Here is an 18,317-nt window from a genome sequence, read left to right on the forward strand (position 1 = left end):
GTAAGAGAAATGGCCATCTGCAAGGACACTGCCTAGGGGACGGCCAGATGATGTTTTATCATCCTTATAGGAGGCTTCTTTCATGTCCCCGCATGAGGAGTTGGAACTGACAGAGGGAGCTCATCTGCGCTTTCCCCGGATTTGAACGTGCGATCTGTCGGTCTTTAGTCCTGCCGGTACAAGGGTTTAACCCACTGCGCCACCAGGGGCTCCTACTGTAAGAGTAAGATCATTTTATAAGTTTAACAAGTTATTTTCAAAAGTTCCTTTTGAGAATAATTTAATGTAATTGTCTTATGAATCTGAAACAAAGTTTCTGGAGTATAGAAACTACTTTCAAAGTAAGTATCATACAATTAAACAGGAATAATGATTTCAAATCAAGAACAGAAAATATTTCAAATGTTTTGTTACATAGTGTTATCACTATTATTTATGGAACAGATAATTTTTTTCCAATGAGTGTTATGTAGGATATGTAAGGAAGGAAAGTGAACAGATTAACCTGCAAGAATGAAAATAAATAGAACCATACAACAGGAAAGTTATTCTTTTGAATAATGTTCTCTAAGTCCGAGGTTCAAAATTTATTTTTCAAAAGTTTTTCCACTACTCATTACATTTTCAGAAGTAATCATTTAATTTTTCTGTTTGCCTGTCGGTCATGGTGATTATTTTAAACAATTAACTTGTTGCATTAGTTATTACACTGCTCATGACTTCTTAATTACTTTTTTTTCCGGGGGGGGGGGGGTTGTGTGTGAGGAGTTTTTGTGCCTGCCACACATCATATTGAATTGAAGCTTGGTGAGACATTTATTGAAAAACTATAGCAAAATGTGCTGCAGGATGTCCCACAAAAACAAGTTTTTGCAGTTTAATAAACTTTTCCATGTTTTTATGATGGAACCACTTAGGAAATGACATTTATAACCCAGGGACAAAAATCATGTTACATAGTGCAATAGGAACAATAAACTAAATTTCATGTTTACAGTCACATCATTGTAGCCACCATACATTAGTTTATATGTAAAGCCAAACCATGACCCGTACCATAGCAATGCTCCCTGTGCTTCCATGCATCTGTATGTACCATGTTTCACACATTTCTAACTAATTTGAACAAGCCTAGTTTGCTGTTATAATCTTCACTGACATACTATAGTTTACATTTTCCCTCCAACCAAGAAGGAAAACTATTTTAAAACCGTTTGCCAATTGGGCAACTGCACATCAGGGAATTATTTACTGTGACACTGTCAACTCTCTAACTGAATGTAAGCACATTTATACATTGTTGGAGAATCACAAATAATCATTAATATATTCTGGTTACATTCTCTCCCCCTCCTATATATTTTGAAAAACAATATACTACTGCGCAGTTTCCTAACATAAATACGATATCTAGAATGAAAACTGTTGCACAGCTAGTTCTAAAGGATTTTAAGTTTAATTTTTCTCAGCCCTCAATTTCATTAAACTCCTTTCTTAGGAAACAGGTCGTCTATTATCCCAGCAGAAGCCCCCTAAGCAGTTCTTCTATTCCAGCCATTAGTGAAAATAACTGATACTATAATTCAAGAAGTCCTTCAGGGTTATTGCAATGTTCATTTATTTAAACTATTTCTATAATGACATTTTAGGGCAATGTTTCCATATAGTGGTTCACAAAACATTAAAACAATAATACATTCAAGCACTTTAAAATAATTGAAGGGTTTTTGCAAATCTTTTAGAATGTTTTAGAATGAGTCCCCTTGGGGAGATAGGAACGGGATATAAATGAAGTTGATTATTATTATTATTATTATTATTATTATTATTATTATTATTATTGAATTTTGTCTGATACTAAGGATGAATAAACCCTATGTGTTTCACAGTCTTGGACAGCCCACCAGATGCACAAGGAAAACAACTGCTAATGTTGCAGTGACTCACTGATTAGTCTTTATGACAATTTGATTACTTGTGAAGTGGGTTCATACTGGGTGAGAACAGCCTATAGCAATTGCTCATTAAAAGCTATCTAGACTTTAGATGAATGGAAGCGAGGATGAAAGTTTTTTCCCCATTCACACACACACACTCTCACATCAAACCCATTATTTGCTTATAAAGAACTACAATTAAACTAAACTAACTGACAATGCACCAATGGACTGATGAGTTCTATTCTGCTGCTCTAGAAAATAGCTCTTCATGGAACTCACTGCTTATTTTTATTGGAAAGGGGCAATTGCTTTGGTCCAAACCAGATCCTTGATGCTACTTCAAAACAATATACATTTTTATCACTGAACTGTGGTAGTTTTTGGAGGCAATGTCCAATATTTAATTAAATCGCTGTTTAACAATTTGGTAATATAGAAAATAATGGTATATTACAGAAACCTTTCACAACACAGGCAATGGCTTCGGGGAACCCATTTTCATTGAGGATTTACTATTTACTCTGTACATCTGGGCCTTCATGCCAATAATAACAAATGCCAGGGACTAAGTACAGAATACAAAAAAAAAAAAAGTTTACCTCACACTTAAACGAAAAACAGATTTCTAAATCTGGAACCTCTACTTTGCAGGAAACTAACTGACAATACTTCTCTTGTGAAATCCTGTTGGCCAGGGTGGGAATGGTGTAATCCTCCAGATACTACTGAACTGTAAGTTCTAGCAGAATAGGCTAGCATAGTCAATTGGGAGCTGCAATTAAACACTTTGAGTTGCATTTAGATTCTGAGTAACTTCGGAATCTGCAATTTTCAAAAATGCAAAGCAGCCAGTAAAAAACTCCCAATCAGTGTGTAAACACTGAATTTTCAGTCTTCAACTTCTAGTTCAGAACCACATTCTCTTGCCCACTCCTCTTTATTTGGGCATGCTGCAGATGCTATGCAAAAAAATTGGATTTGAGAAGCAGCATTTAAATGCACCAAATAGATACCATACCACTCATATTACATTAATTCATGTAATTCGTTCCTGGCATAGAAATGGTGCAAACTGTAATTGTGATGTTTTGGATGGAGCAACACACTATGAACAAACCAGGTTTTATAAATGCTCTTAGCAAAAGCATTATGCCACATAGAAAGAAATTACAAACAGCAAACTAATTTCATCCTGTAGCACAACATGGATTTGTTATTAAACAGAACAGTTCACTGATTTTTATTAAAAGGAAAAATTCCATTTTGACAATGCTTACTTTCTCTGAAGATTATTTGTAATTTTAATGGGTTCATCCCAGAAAAGGACACATGAATAATATATAGATTTAGACAAAAAAGTGTACTTTAAAATAAAGACTTCCTCCCCTCCGAACAGAGGACAAGTTATTCTCACAAACACACAAACTATCAGAAATAAAGTCCAAATGTATAGACATGCACACACAGCAAGAACACCACTTTAAGAAAATGATCACATGCAGGTGAGAAGTAAGAGAATCACCTTGGTCAGCAAATGAGAAGGCTTTCCTGCAATGTTTCTCAGAAGAAGGGAGGTTTCCCTGTCCAAATAGGAGTGCTTGTGCAGAAAAGAAAAGAAAGAAATTAAGTCAAAAGAAAGCCAGTGAAGTAAATTTATAGTGTATGATTAGCAGCAGACAGGTGGCATCTTTTCTTCTTTTCCACATGAAGCACTAAGAGAGGATTCTAAGTGAATTTCAAGCTGAAAATAAGCAAGCAAGCAATCAAGAGATTTTATATGCCTGTGCAATGAAGATCTATAAACTTCATTCTGAAGCTGTAACCCCATGAGCTACCTGTTAGCGATTTTACAAAAATATTGCAGAGTCAAACACTACGTAAGTATACAATTAGCAAGGACTTTGTGCTCTTTTGTTTTAAGCAACTAAAAACATGTTAGTATACACCACTAACTATATTTCAGGCAGAGTTGCTTCAAATTAAAAGCTACACATTTTCATACAACAGGTTAACACACTTGACTCCTTGAGTGGATGAAGCATGATGTTACATGAAAATCCATGGAAAAACTTTCAACTGTTATGCACAGGCATGTATAAATTAGTAGTATGGATTTTTGTGCTAGAATATGAATGGGCAGAATGTAAACTTTATTGTAAACCTCCTTAAATCCTGAACTAGGAAAAGGTAGGAGATAAATACATGTAGATCTCTGGATGATCTCAAGAAGATCAGCAAGGATTTCTAACTCTGTTACTCAGCAGTAAAAACAGAATGACTCTCCCCAAAAACAAATTCTAATGGAATGAATGAAAATGAAGCATTAAGCAGAAATGGATTTCTGTGTGGAAAGTCTATGCACTATGGTTAGTGTGTGTTTTTGTGTGCCTTCAATCCAGTTCCGATTTATGGAAGCCCTAACACAAATCTATTACAAAGTTTTCTTGGCAAGATTTGTTCAAAGGGGATGATACCTTTGCCTTCCTGTGAGGCTGAGAGGGTGAGACATATACCGAAACTCACCCGGTCAGTTTCCATGATCAAGGATTTGAACCCTGGTCCCTAGGGTCGTAATCCCAGGAGCCCCCAGTGGTGCAATGGGTTAAACCGTTGTGTCAGCAGGACTGCTGACTGAAAGGTCGGCAGTTCGAATCCAGGGAGCAGATGAGCTCCCGTCTGTTAGCTCCAGCTTCTCATGCGGGAACATGTAAGAAGCCTCCCATACGATGGTAAAACATCCAGGCATACCCTGAGCAACATCCTTGCAGACAACCAATTCTCACACCAGAAGCGACTTGCAGTTTTTCAAGTCGATCCTGACACACACAAAAAAGGTCATAATCCAAATACTCAAACCAATATACTATTTTGCCTCATTCTGTTTAGCATTAATATTCAAATATAATACTTAGAACCAACATCTAGGTTTGGGTTTTCATACCAGGCTCTGGATTACACATTCTTGGTTTGCTGTTTGTTTGTTTGTAAGACATTGCAAACTTGAAGTCTGGCCAATCCTGGATTATGAATCCATTCAGTTTCTTTCGTACTCAGATTTGTTGCACTACACTGCTAGGGACAGCAACTCTGATACTTGGAATTGACTCTGCTTCATTAAAAGATCCACCTAGACTGTGTAATCAGTTGATCCTCTTGTAGCCTCTTGTGCAAAGGCAACTGAACCCTAACACAAACAGATCACCCTCACCTTTTAAGCCCATTACAGATGCAGACTCTGGTCAGCCTAGGTCAACCAGAGAGGCGGTATAAAATCTGTCTGCAGCTGCCAAGCAGATGCCAAACTAATCCCAGATTAGCCTTATGCACTCAAAAGCAACCTGTTTTGTAAAACACAATGGACACTTCATTTACACAAGAGAATAAAGATAAAATTGGCTAATTTGATTTAGTTCCACATTGTTCCATAATTTTAGCCATGGGTGGGCAACGTTGGCTCCCCAAGACTGCTTCTGTGACCCCCAAGACCACGTGTCTCCAGTTGAGCTCTCTTTGAATGTACAGCATTGCAAGACCAGACAAGGCAAAAAACTGAAAGTAGGAAGAAATTGATATCGGGGAAAGCATATTAATAATTCTCTTCATTACTGGATGTTAAAAGTTGGTTGGTTCTGCCAAGTTCTGATGTCTTCTGTGCAAAAATAAAAACTAGTCACTTTCTTAAAAGGACTACACATTACATCCAACAATCCAAGTTCAACGTTTTCCTTCCAATTCCTTTTTTACTGAGAAGCAGCCACTGTGATTGATGGGGGTCTATTGCCTTGTCACTTGATAAGCTGTTGGATGCCATTTCAATTATTATTATTATTATTATTATTAACTTTATTTGTACCCCGCTAGCATCTCCCGAAGGACTCGATGCGGCTTACACAGGCCGAAGCCTCAAAACACAATACAATAAAAAACGTAACACAACAATAAACAAAGCAAATCAAACAATTAAGCAAAACAACAACAATGGCAATACATCAAGACATTATTTAAAACTGGCTCGGCCGGTGCAATGGGGTACAGGGTAAAAAGTGCTGAAATGGTAGGAGGAACGTAGGATAAAAGTGCGGTGTGCAGCGACATTAGTTGTGCTAAAGTGCTACTATGGCTTGGGATGGGGGTTCCTATTCTGAGAAGGCACAGCGGAACAGCCAAGTTTTTAAATTCCTTCTGAAAACTGCTAGGGTAGGGGCCTGTCGGAGATCTTTTGGAAGGGCGTTCCAAAGTCGGGGGGCCGCCACAGAGAAAGCCCTGTCCCGTGTCCCCACCAAGCGCGCTTGCGACGTGGATGGGATCACGAGCAGGGCCTCCCCAGATGATCGAAGTGAGCGTGTGGGCTCGTAGATGGAGATGCGGTCGCACAGGTAGGGTGGTCCCAAACCGTTTAGGGCTTTGTAGGTAAGCACCTGCACCTTGAATTGGGCTCGGAAAATAAATGGCAGCCAATGGAGCTCCTTAAACAGAGGGGTAGACCTCTCTTGATAATGAGCCCCAGTTAGCATCCTAGCCACTGCCCGCTGGACCAATTGAAGTTTCCGAGCCGTCTTCAAGGGCAGCCCCACGTAGAGCGCATTGCAGTAGTCCATTCTAGAGGTGACCAAGGCATGGACCACCCCGGCCAGATCAGCCTTCACGAGGTATGGTCGCAGTTGGCGCACAAGTCTCAGTTGCGCAAAGGCCCTCCCGGATACCGCCGACACCTGAGCCTCAAGTGTAAGCGAAGAATCCAAGAGGACACCCAAACTGCGGACCTGTGGCTTTAGGGGGAGTGTAACCCCATCCAGCACAGGTAACCACCCTATACCCCGATCCGGTTTACGATCGACCAGGAGGACCTCTGTCTTGTCGGGATTGATCTTCAGCTTGTTCTTCCTCATCCAGATCGACACAGCGGCCAGGCACTCGTCTAGCACCTGAGGAGCCTCCTTGGAATTAGGTGGAAAGGAGTAGTAGAGTTGTGTGTCATCCGCATAAAGATGGCACCCAACTCCAAAACTCCGGATGACCTCTCCCAGCGGTTTCATGTAGATGTTGAAAAGCATGGGCGACAAGATAGAGCCTTGCGGGACCCCACAGGTCAAAGGCCAGGGGTCAGAGCAGGCGTCTCCCAGCTTCACCATCTGGGTTCGACCCTCCAGGAAAGACCGGAGCCACGACAGAACCGCACCCCCAAGGCCCATCCCAGAGAGACGACCCAGAAGGATACCATGATCGATGGTATCGAAAGCCGCTGAGATGTCCAGGAGAACCAGCAGAGTCACACTCCCCCTGTCCAGTTCTCTGCGGAGGTCATCCACCAAGGTGACCAAGGCTGTCTCGGTGCCATGACCAGGCCTGAAGCCAGACTGTGACCGATCTAGGTAGTTGGTATCGTTTAAGAAACTCTGGAGCTGGGAGGCGACCACCCGCTCCAGCACCTTACCCAAAAAAGGGAGGTTGGAGATTGGCCTGTAGTTACTCAGCACCGTGGAGTCAAGGGAGGCTTTTTTGAGGAGTGGACGAACCACAGCCTGTTTCAGATTGGATGGAAAAAACCCTTGCTCCAGCGATGCATTGATAATCAGTACAAACCAATCAAGCAACCCCTCCCTGGCTGATTTAATGAGCCAAGATGGGCATGGGTCTAGAGGTGAGGTGGTCGCCCTCACAGCCCCAAGAACCTCCTCTACGGTTTCAGGAAGAACAAGCCTAAAAGAATCCCACAAAATTGGACAAGCAGATGCCTCCGTCACCTCTTCAGGCACTGCGATGAAATTGGAGTCAAGCTCAAGGCGTATTTGAGCGACTTTATCTGCAATTATCTCCCATCAGGAATCTCCAGTAACAGCCAGAAAAAGAACCCTTGTCACAATTCATGTCAGAAAATGTTCTTGTGAGTGGGGAGTGAAATCATTAGCCATTTGATTCTGATCGACAAGGGGAAAGACCTTAGTCGATCACAGCAGCTTCTTTCCAGTAAGTAGTCCCTCACTACTTCTGAGGATGCTTGCCATAGATGCAGGCGAAACGTCAGGAGAGAATGCCTCTAGACCATGGCCATACAGCCTGAAAAAACCTACAACAACTCAGTCCCTGTTTATTCCCTAAAATGCCTTAGTGCCTTATCACGCTAACATTTTAAAGAGTATGTAAATCATATGTATCTGCTTTCAATCCTATGGCTGCCTCCTGCAGAATTCTGGGGTTTGTAGTTTACAGAGAGGTTTTTGAGAATCTCAACCATTATGCAGTATTTTGAACTGTGGAGAAACTGACAAATGATTTGCTGCTTTCCATAGATTCCCCTCATTTAAGTTATTGAATGCTTTCGTACCACAAAATAATTGCGTGAGGCACAGAATGAATAGGACTTTATTCCTAAAAGTTCTATTTATTGTCTGTATTTGCAGAACCAAATAAAAAATACACAGATGTACCCCTGTTAGTCCTGGTGATGGATGAGGCAAACAACAAATACTCAATATGCCTTTAAGAAAATAAAATTTAAGTATGTCCAGAAGAAAAGACTTACTCGACGAATAAAGACAGTTAAGGAATTAAACAGGCAAATCAAAGGCTATTGCTGGATTCAGCATAGAATTCTGGTAAAAACAAGGAATCACTTGACTTTAAGAACTGGAGAATGCAGAAAATATTTACAGCCGGGAACTCATAAGAAAAGGAAGAAGGAAAAACCTTACATTAGGTTTTTTTTTTAAATGAGAGGAAATCATCAGAAGTTGCAATAACCTGCTTCTTCCACCCTAACAACCTGCTGTGCTGTGATTTTCTCATCTTATCCCTGACCCCACAATAATAAAGTATCTTGAATATGAATGAACTGAATAATATTATCTTTAGGAATGCTATTGTTATATTAATAGCTGAAAAAGGTTTTATAAGCCTCTTACAAAAACAGTTTTGAAATCTCTTAAAAAACTTTAGCATACAGCTAACATGTAAATATTTCATGATAGTCTAGTCAATTTTAAATGCAGTAAATTTGAAAAGTTTATTCCAATTTTAGGCAGCAGATGGCAACATTGTTCAGTAGCTAAAGAGTAAAATGCTTTCACTAAGATGGGTAAAATATAATTCACTTATTTTCTGGAAAGAGTCTACAGATTGGTGTATATTTGAGATTTTTTTTAAAAATGAAGGAAACAAAAACTGACTGATTTGTTCAGTCCAGGAAAGGGTTTGGAAAGCTTAGCTTTTAAAGGCCTGGCTCTGAATTCTAGCCAAGTCTGTGGAGGTGAATTTGGGATTCATTTGTTTTGTTATTTTTTTCTGAAAGAAACCATGGCCAAAATTCTCTGTCTGTTATTTAGCTATGTAAGCAACTTAGTTCATAATTGCATAGTATTGCCTGGGCCAACCTCCCACTTATGGCAGTAGCTGCTGGTAGCAACTGTGATCTGTTTCCTATCACAATCCCCCCCTACCAGAAATCATTTGTGTGTGGGGTCTGTGGGAAGGTCAGTCAGCTACTTCCTGATCAATAGGGGAACACCTCTCCATTACTCACTGCAGCACCTGACTGGTAGGCGGAAATTGGGGGACATTTGGGTAGACAAGAATTTTGTAAGGATTTTATAGATAGTAGACACTATAATTCTTTACACTGATTCACTCAAGGGCTTTCTAATACGTCTTATGAACAAGAAGACGGGACACTACTAGGATTCAACCAACTGAATTTACTGAAATACAAACATCTAAAGGTTAAGATTTTCTTGTTACTCAGAAGGCAAAATGAAGTACAAGTTCACTTTTTTTTTTTTGCTTTTTCTTTTCATATTTAGTTCATGTTTGTGCAAGTGAGATTATGTAAGTATCACTGATGGACATATGGTTGCACAGTCCATACATTGAATGTAACTATTTGTAAATGCTGTCACCAAATTACCTTTTGATTCACTGTGGAGGAAGTCCGAACCACAGCTTTCTTAGCATGAGATTGCCACCGCAAATGGTCAATGAGGCAGTAAGCAAGCACACTGACAAGTATATGATCAGTTCTGCAATATCGCTATTCACAACAAGAGTAGTAATCACTGTGTAGCTGCATGGCCATTATATTTTTGCTATGCAATTATAGTGTAGGATCTCGGTCTATGTGATTAACTGTGGCAGAATATACAAGAAGGAATGAATTCCATTTACACGTTTTGTCAAGAACTAGTTCCGTACAAGCCTGCTTCTGAAAATCTAGAACAGTCATTCCCAATCTTGCTTCTCCAGGTATTTGAGATTTCAATTCCAAAATCTTTAGCCAATTTGGCTAACTGTTAGGAAATCTGGGAGATGAAGTCCAAAATATCTGGAGTACCAAAGGCTGGGAACCACTAATTTAGGCAAATTCTTATAAGCATGTCCTTGTCTATGGAGATCAAGCTTGAAAAGTCTTTTTAGGAATAATAGTTCAGCTCTGGAAAGCCTATTCTCTAAATTTCATGTTGCCATTTCTAGGCTTTTAAATTTGGTTTCAAATTAAATTGGATGTATTGCTCTGTTGCTTTTAACATTTGCTGTTCTATTATATTCTCGTTACCTTGAAGCAAGGCATTCACCTCACGTAGGTTTGAGGTGGCAAAATTATGGATTTTGATATGACCTGTAGATAAATTGAGGGTCATTTCACATAGAGAGAAAAGTGCCAGTGCCATCTCAGGGGACCAGCCACTCTTGGCTGCCATGACCATTTCCCCACCCAGATATTCTAGAAGACCAGAGCAACACTGTGATGGAGAGAACAAGGAAGAGTAGTGCTTCTTTTAGATTCTCCAAGGACAGGCTAAGCTCTTGCCATTCAACATGACTTAGATAAGGGAATTGTTCCTTTTTAAAAATAATAGTTAATGTATAGGACTTATATTGACCTGTGGATAAGTCAACCCAGGTTTTTTGAGCTGATTTCTTGATTAAAAATTCTAGACTTATACAGCATTTTAAATTATTTTGAACTAGCACACGCCAACTCTAAGGAAGGATGCTATATTTTCCCATTGGAAACCATGATTTCTTTCCCTACATACTGTCCATAAAGGAACTACAACATGCAGTGCATACAGAGACAGACACGGACACACAAACCCTGCCAATAACTTACAGGAGCCAATTCGGCCTCTTCTTCAGAAAAGTCAATGTGACGTCTGGCTTGCTTGCTGGAATGTTCCATAGAAACAATACGCTGTGAAAATGCCAGAGGAAGAAGAAAGGGGAAGGAGAAAGGGATGGGGGAGGAACGATTTATTATCATGCAGGATAGGGGCAAGGAATGGCAGTGTGAATTGAAATACACTGATCAACATGCATTGTCATCATCAATTTAAGGGAAAGATGAGTTTATTTTCACTCTTTTCCCACATTTCCTTACATACAATTTTGCAGTATCATTTGATGTTGGAAGACAGATCAGTTAACCAAATTTTAGGGGAATCTATTATTTGTTTGATGTTACCTTTGTGCTATTTCTTAAGCCATCTATTTAAACACAGAGAGGACTGGAATATACATGAAATTTCAGTTTACACCTATTTAGGATTGATGTGCGAGGCCATCGAGTTCACTGTTCTGCTGATCCACTTGTTCTGCATTCTGATGCATTACAAATGAATGAATGGAGGCATGCATGAATTCAATTCAATGAATTACTCTAGAGATATTTGATCCTGTAAATTATTTGTTGTCTTTGCTGTTTTTATTGTGCTAAATCAATTTTGAATTGATTTTGCTATATTCTTTCATTCATATTTCTAAGTTCCCCTGTATGAGCTCTGTAAAGAAATACAGAATAAATGAAAAATATTTTCCCCAAACTCATGTAATTGACCTTTGGGTTTTCTTCCTAGGAAGGCCTTTGTGAAATTCCATTTTATGATGGCTTTCTGGCAACACACAAAGACCATTTTACTCAGGTGAATGTTTGTTCCAAACTGTCTCTCAGCTGATGCTGTGGGTTAGATTTTAACTGGCTGATTTATTGATTTGTTTTCTATTTTACCTGCTAATTTTATGTACTATGTTTTTATTCAGCCTTGGACATCACTGCGTGAAAAATTTGCTTATAATGAAAAAATGAATCCAGCCGAATTTGGTTAAATATCACACATGGCAATTTTTATTCCAAGAAAAATACATTCTTGAAATACTGAATCACATGCTATTCAATTGCTCACTTAAAAGTCAGTAACCAAAACTGTTTATCGTAGTTGTATGCGTGAAGGCTACATACAATTTTATATGTATAAAATTAAAGTCCAACCACACACAAAAATGTGAAGCTTGAACTGAATACATCAAAAAAAGAAGCCATATCCAATAAAACTGGCTGCTGGTTTAAGAGCTCGGCACATCTCACCAATGGGGGCTACATTTATCAAAATAATGTTATTGAAAAATACTTGGAGATTGCTTAAAAACAGATCAATACGTGCTTCAAAGATGTGGCTAAACTTTCTGAAAATGGGACTAGATCTTCTTAAATCACATTTATGATAATGATTTCCCTTTCCCGAAACCTGAAGTCCATATGCAAGGCTTTAATTACAAGTTGAATAACTCATCTGGACCTCTTCCAATGGAAGAGTGAAAGCTTTGCTTTCATTTTTGTTCCAGAAATAACAGATGCTAAACTGCTGATATTTACACTGCCAATAATGCTTCAGGCCAAAATAATACTTCAAGATCATTACTAATAAAATAGTATATATTTTACATGTAAATTAACATACATAATGCTTGTTCCTGTGCTATCATTGATATTTTCACTTCTGTGCATTTTCAAAAGGAGTGTTCAGCTTAAGAGTGACATCTGAACAAATCTCAATTGCCAATACAGTGCTGTGTAAAAAAATGATTGAAAAATTGTTCTTATATGAGTAACAACTACTTTTTAACAATACTAATAATCATTGAGCAAATAAAAGAATGCTTGAAAACCCATTTGGTGGTTTGCATTTTAAGTTACTTCCTAGTTATATGGCAGAGATTAAAATGGATGGCTTCCAATGAATAAAGCTACTTGTCTTTTGCAGTTCTCTGAACTAAAATGGAATTTGGATTGCTGAAAGTTTTAGTAAGCTATATATGACCTGGCAGACTATGAGGAAAAATAGAAAGTGCTAACATCATGATTCAGAATAATTTAAACATGCCTTTCTATACAGTAGTTACTCCTACAGGAATTCCATTAATTCTGCTTTATTTGCAGGTTACTAGTGAAGGAAAGCACATAATTTAATTTATGCTGCTTTTGATACAGGGAAGAATGAAGCTTTAAAACCACTACATCTATAATTATAAATACTACCTTAAAAATAATAGAATCATAGAGTTGTAAGAGACTGCATGAGCCATCTAGTCCAATCCTCTGCCAAGCAGGAAAAGCACAATAAAAGTAAATCTTGTACTGTTATCATTTATCACTAAATGACACTGGTATCATAGATATGAACTAAGCTAAAAATATTTTATATGAAGGAAAGCAGAGTGAGGAACTGTGAGGGAAGCTGGTGCTAATTTATGTTCCCATGGCCCCTTTGTGCTGAATTGCCATGCCTGGGGACACTATCAGTATCTATAGCAAGGAATTATTTCCCAAACTTCTCATTCTTTAATCAGGAAGCAGTTGCTGCAATTGATGCTGGTCTGTTTCCCTGTCAAATGAAAAGTAGCTGCTTGACAATACCATCCCTTTTATGAATGATCTCTGGTGTGACAGGCAGAAGTGGGACCCCTGTTGGAATTCTCCCTTGTGCTACAGATCACTTGCACAACAGGGGAGGTGGAACCATCAGTCATCTGCTTCCTAACTATCAGAGAAATGGACTTTCATCTATCACAGTGGCTGCTTCCCAGGAAGTGAAGCCTGGGGGATTCTCACAGTCCCTATCTAGTTCCTAAACTAGGGGCAACATAGGGACTGTGAATATGAAAAACCACAAGTGTGTAAGTAAACCCACATTTGTAACCGCTCAACAGGATTCTGGTCATAATGTCACTTCTAGCTGCCACTCTGGCAAATTCAGCCATATTTTGGAGGGTGGAGTTTTGGAGGTGGAATACCTAAAATACTGCATCAGTAGAAAGTTTTGGGACCTTTGGGTCTGGTTTTGGGTAAAGAATAATCAATCCCAAAGGAGACTTTATGGGCTACAAAAGCGGATTTAGAGGCTTTGTGTCCATCTACGTCCTCCCTCTACTTTAAAAACCAGGTGTTAAGGATATATATAAAACAAAAAAAAGGGCCCAAATGCAATTGTTAGATCAATCTAGGACAAAAGCAACTCAGAAAATACATTCAAGTGTCTCAGCCAAATGCACTCTGCGAGGTTTGCCACTGTTGTTTAATGCAAATAAATCACTGGTGAAGTCTGTGATCTATTGTGGTAATGGAAAGGGTGAAGTGTGAGTGCTTCATTTGGTCCATCCCAAGACAGAGGCTTTAAGACAGAGGTTACCAAGATGTTTGTCTTGTCTTGCAGTGATTGCTTTCACATATGCCAGTCTTTGCTTTCTGACTCATCACTACTAAGATTTTTAAAAAGTGATTGACACACACACACACACATATATACATTGACATTTTAAAAGGTTGTCTGTACATTTGTTTCATTCAACACAAACAGAAAGAACAAAATTTACTGCCGCACTGTAGCCAAGGAACAAATTTTGGATTTCTGATTTTACTTGAAATTCAAAGTGAATGGGACAACTCCAAAATTACCCTAAAGTACTCAGGCTATTTTCCTAAACACAAAGTCTCACTTTGAGTACAATGCCATGGTTAATGCAGGCCAAGTGCATTGAGCAGAAAACTGGGAAACTAAGGTCATGAATGCAATAAAAATATTTCTTCAAAATGATATTCTGAAATCTTATTTTTGAGATGCTTTTAATATTATAGACTATGACTGTATTAGTGCATTCCAGAACGTTTTGCAATACTTCTTTCCACATTCTTTATTCTTTATCTCTGATTATGCAGGTCAGAAATTAAGAGATTAAATATCTGAATGGCACTATACTGGGAAGGATGTATCCATGGATTATTTCCCCCTTAAATCAAGCACCATTATAACAGCAAAGATGGGCAATTTAACAAGCTGCTAGCTCCAAACTAAAATAAAGAATTAGATGGCAAACTTTGATGACATTTTGGAAAATTACCTGGAGGTGTGCATTCTATAACAAATGAAGATGTGGGATGAATAATTATGACTTGTCCGTTAAAATTAAAACACACACACAGACAGAAGGGGGGGGGGGAGATGGTTGGTGGAGTAGCCAGGAGTACTTATTTTCACTTCTATGTGTCTTTCCTCTTCATTTTTTTACCTATTTTCCTTCCTTTCTATCCTCATTAGCTGACTGAGTGAGGATTTATAACAAGTGAAAACAAAACAAAAGGAATTAAGTGGAGCAAACAGATTTTCTAACTACAGGATGTCCCAAAGCAATAAACAGCAGCTCTTGTCCCAAAAGTCACTATACATTGGGAAAATGGGAAATTGCAGTTGAATGTACCTTTAATATATAGACCTTTTTTGTATATATAGAGGCCTTGAGGATGTATTGTATAAGAATACTGAAGACATGAAATACACTACAGACCTGTAAATGAAAAAGCCTAAAATGGAGGATGTTGCCAAATAAGGTCAGAAGAAGAAACTGACAAGAGCTGCTGTTTATAGCTTGAAAACCAAAAAAGTAGCTAAAACCTAAGGAAATAAAAGCACAGAAAAATCTAGGGAAATAAAAAGTTATAATCAAAATGATTATAAAATTATTGACCGTATCCTGTCTGTTATGAACCACCTCTTTAAAAAAAGAAAAAGAAACCTCAAGCAAGAATTACTCAGTTTGAGACAGATAAGAAGGTGGCTGAGGGACAGCAGCTATCAGACACTAACACTGACCTTACAGGGCACTCTGAAATTATAAATGAAGATTGTAAAGAAGACTTTAACCTAGTTATCACATCTGCTGAGCTGTATTTTGCAAAGAGTCCAGTAACCCGAGGGTGAATTTAGACTGACCAAGTGATTAATGACAAAGGAAATTTCAGAACTATCTTTAAATGATGGCAATTCTAAGAATAAAAGAGTCTCATGCCAGTCTCGAGACAAATGAGGAAGAGCCATCAAGTTGTTGAGTATTATTAGCAGAGAATATTAAACATATACAATCCCTTCTGTCTGATAATAAAATTCTTCCTATTCTGGTAGAAATTTGCAAATCTTCCTGGATAAAACCTGATAAAAAGGTTATGGATCTTGGGGAAAAAAATCAATATACTGTTCTCTACTAGAAGAAACAGATCAACAAAAACGACTCATAACATTCACCAGGGAAGCAGCACAATAGTAACACACATAATGGAACAGCAAGTTACAAACAAACAGAAATCAGAAATGAGGAGCAAAGAGGGGTTTTAAACATACTAGAAAAGTAATCTTCGTAGCCTGAGCATTGGAAGTTAGTTGTCTAGGGCTTCTCTACCAGAGATTTCCTTGCGAATCCTTGAGGGAGGGATAACCTGGCCACATGCACACTGCATCCACTAAAGTATCATTCCTGGAAGAGTGCACTCTTGAGACCTCCACACCCAAACTGATTATGCAATTATCATGGGAAAGGGACCATTAACCAATTATTTCCAGTGAGAAAAAAAATCAATTATCCTGCAATGCAACAGTGCTTGGAGCACAATGATATCACCTGATGCCATCTGACCATGCTGATGCAAAAGCAGGACTATTGCATTACTGTGAAGTTATAACAGTATGGCATGACCTGCAACCCAAGGAATGTGGTAATCCTGAGACCTTTGGACTTTGAACTTGATGAATTATTTTTGATAATACTAAAAAGGACTTATATTCCTTCTGTGTCCTGCCTCATGAGGCCTGAAATAAAATACTGTCCAGTTTTGACCTTTTATATTTTTATCTGATTAGTACGAAGAAGAGACATAAAGGTTTGTGAAGGCAAAATGTGACTTATTAGGTTCCAGAGGCTTCTGACGCAACTTGCCAGGCAATTTTATTGGAAGACATGATATCATTTTTGACCTCCAAAAAATCAGTGAGTGTGATAGATTGAGATGGTTTTAAAACGCATTTCTTGAAATCAGTGCCCAGGGAGGTTACTCTAAGGGAGGTCTTGGGACACTCTTATCTACCACGCCTTCTCTGGAATTGATATCTTGCCTATTATTATGATTTCTATGGTTATTAAATTGTGTTCATTTCTTCTGGTGTTAATTTATGCTATGCCAAAGACAGACAAATAAGGATAGGGGATTCAGGGTACAAGAATCCATAAGATTGCCAGAAGGTGTTTTATGCTTGTATCAGAATCTAACTCTATATGTGGAAAATTGTTCATTATGCAACAATCTTCCCAGCCAACATTAATATCTTTACATCTAAACCCTGGTTTGATTAAGAATTTTTTAAAATATAATTTATACAGGAAGTTGAATATGACATCTTTATCTGTCGACAAAGAATATAACATTTTAACGAAGGGAAAAAAAGAAACAGGCACTGAGAATAAATAGGTAGAAATTAAATGCCATATTCAGCTATAGTCTAGGGATTGACAAAGCATCTTACATCGATTAGGTTTTCATACTTTTGTGAAGACTTTGAAATCACTTTTCAGCTCTATGCATTTACAGAGGCAATCAGGAGACTTGAAGATCTTCCTGATTGGCCCCCTGCTTCATCATCTGAAACTGGCACGCTCATTTCTGGACTTAAAATTGACAAAACACCAGGAAATGATTCTATATCCCCTGGACAAGTCAAATTCAGAATATTTTCTTTACATGTATTGATCAGATACATTCCAGCTGATTGGAAGCTTGCAATAACAATCCCGACTGACAAAAAAGGGTAAAAGATCAGATTCTGCCAAATACAAACCAATTAGTCTTTCAAATATTATAAGTAAATTGTACCCCAGTCTTCTTCTAGAGAATTTATCAAATTAGATCATGGGGGAAAAGAGCAAGCAGATTTTAAGTCTGGGCGTTCTTCAGCTGACCAAGGATCAATGGTACATCATTTGTTAGAAAAATATTCTTCTTCTACTGGAGGAGGGCACTTTGTGAATTTTAACTTTGCTTTAATTATTTGCTTCTCATCCTGGGAATATTTATTTGGAAATGCAAGCCACTATGAAATAAAATAATATCTGATATGTTGTCATGTCAGAAAAAAACTGAAGTCCATTTTTATTGAAATAAGAAAGACCATTTTGGGGTTCAATTAAGATATGGAATGTGTTTAAATGTGCTCTTTATGTTTGCAAATCTGATTCCTTGGAGCAAAATCTAAGACCTAAGCACATCTCAGCTTTTTGCCACATGTACTA

The 18,317-nt window shown here is 38.2% G+C and overlaps 1 protein-coding gene across 6 annotated transcripts in view; it reads right to left on the reverse strand.

Annotated features, from left to right (window-relative positions):
* The window catches only part of RAPH1 (Ras association (RalGDS/AF-6) and pleckstrin homology domains 1), a 78,517-nt gene that overhangs the window by 24,506 nt on the left and 35,694 nt on the right, over positions 1-18,317 (reverse strand). For 3 of the 6 annotated variants that reach the window (XM_067470133.1, XM_067470142.1, XM_067470141.1), the window contains exons 5-6: positions 11,044-11,124; positions 3,463-3,537 (exon numbers count right to left, since the gene is read on the reverse strand). The exons of 1 other annotated variant lie outside the window; for it this stretch is intronic. In XM_067470133.1, coding sequence (XP_067326234.1) covers positions 3,463-3,537; positions 11,044-11,124 — 156 coding nt within the window. The remainder of the gene's footprint in view (positions 1-3,462; positions 3,538-11,043; positions 11,125-18,317) is intronic. 2 more of the 6 variants (XM_067470137.1, XM_067470136.1) reach the window with 2 other exon arrangements.

Source organism: Anolis sagrei, chromosome 1 (assembly GCF_037176765.1).
Source record: "Anolis sagrei isolate rAnoSag1 chromosome 1, rAnoSag1.mat, whole genome shotgun sequence".
Classification (NCBI taxonomy): domain Eukaryota; kingdom Metazoa; phylum Chordata; class Lepidosauria; order Squamata; family Dactyloidae; genus Anolis; species Anolis sagrei.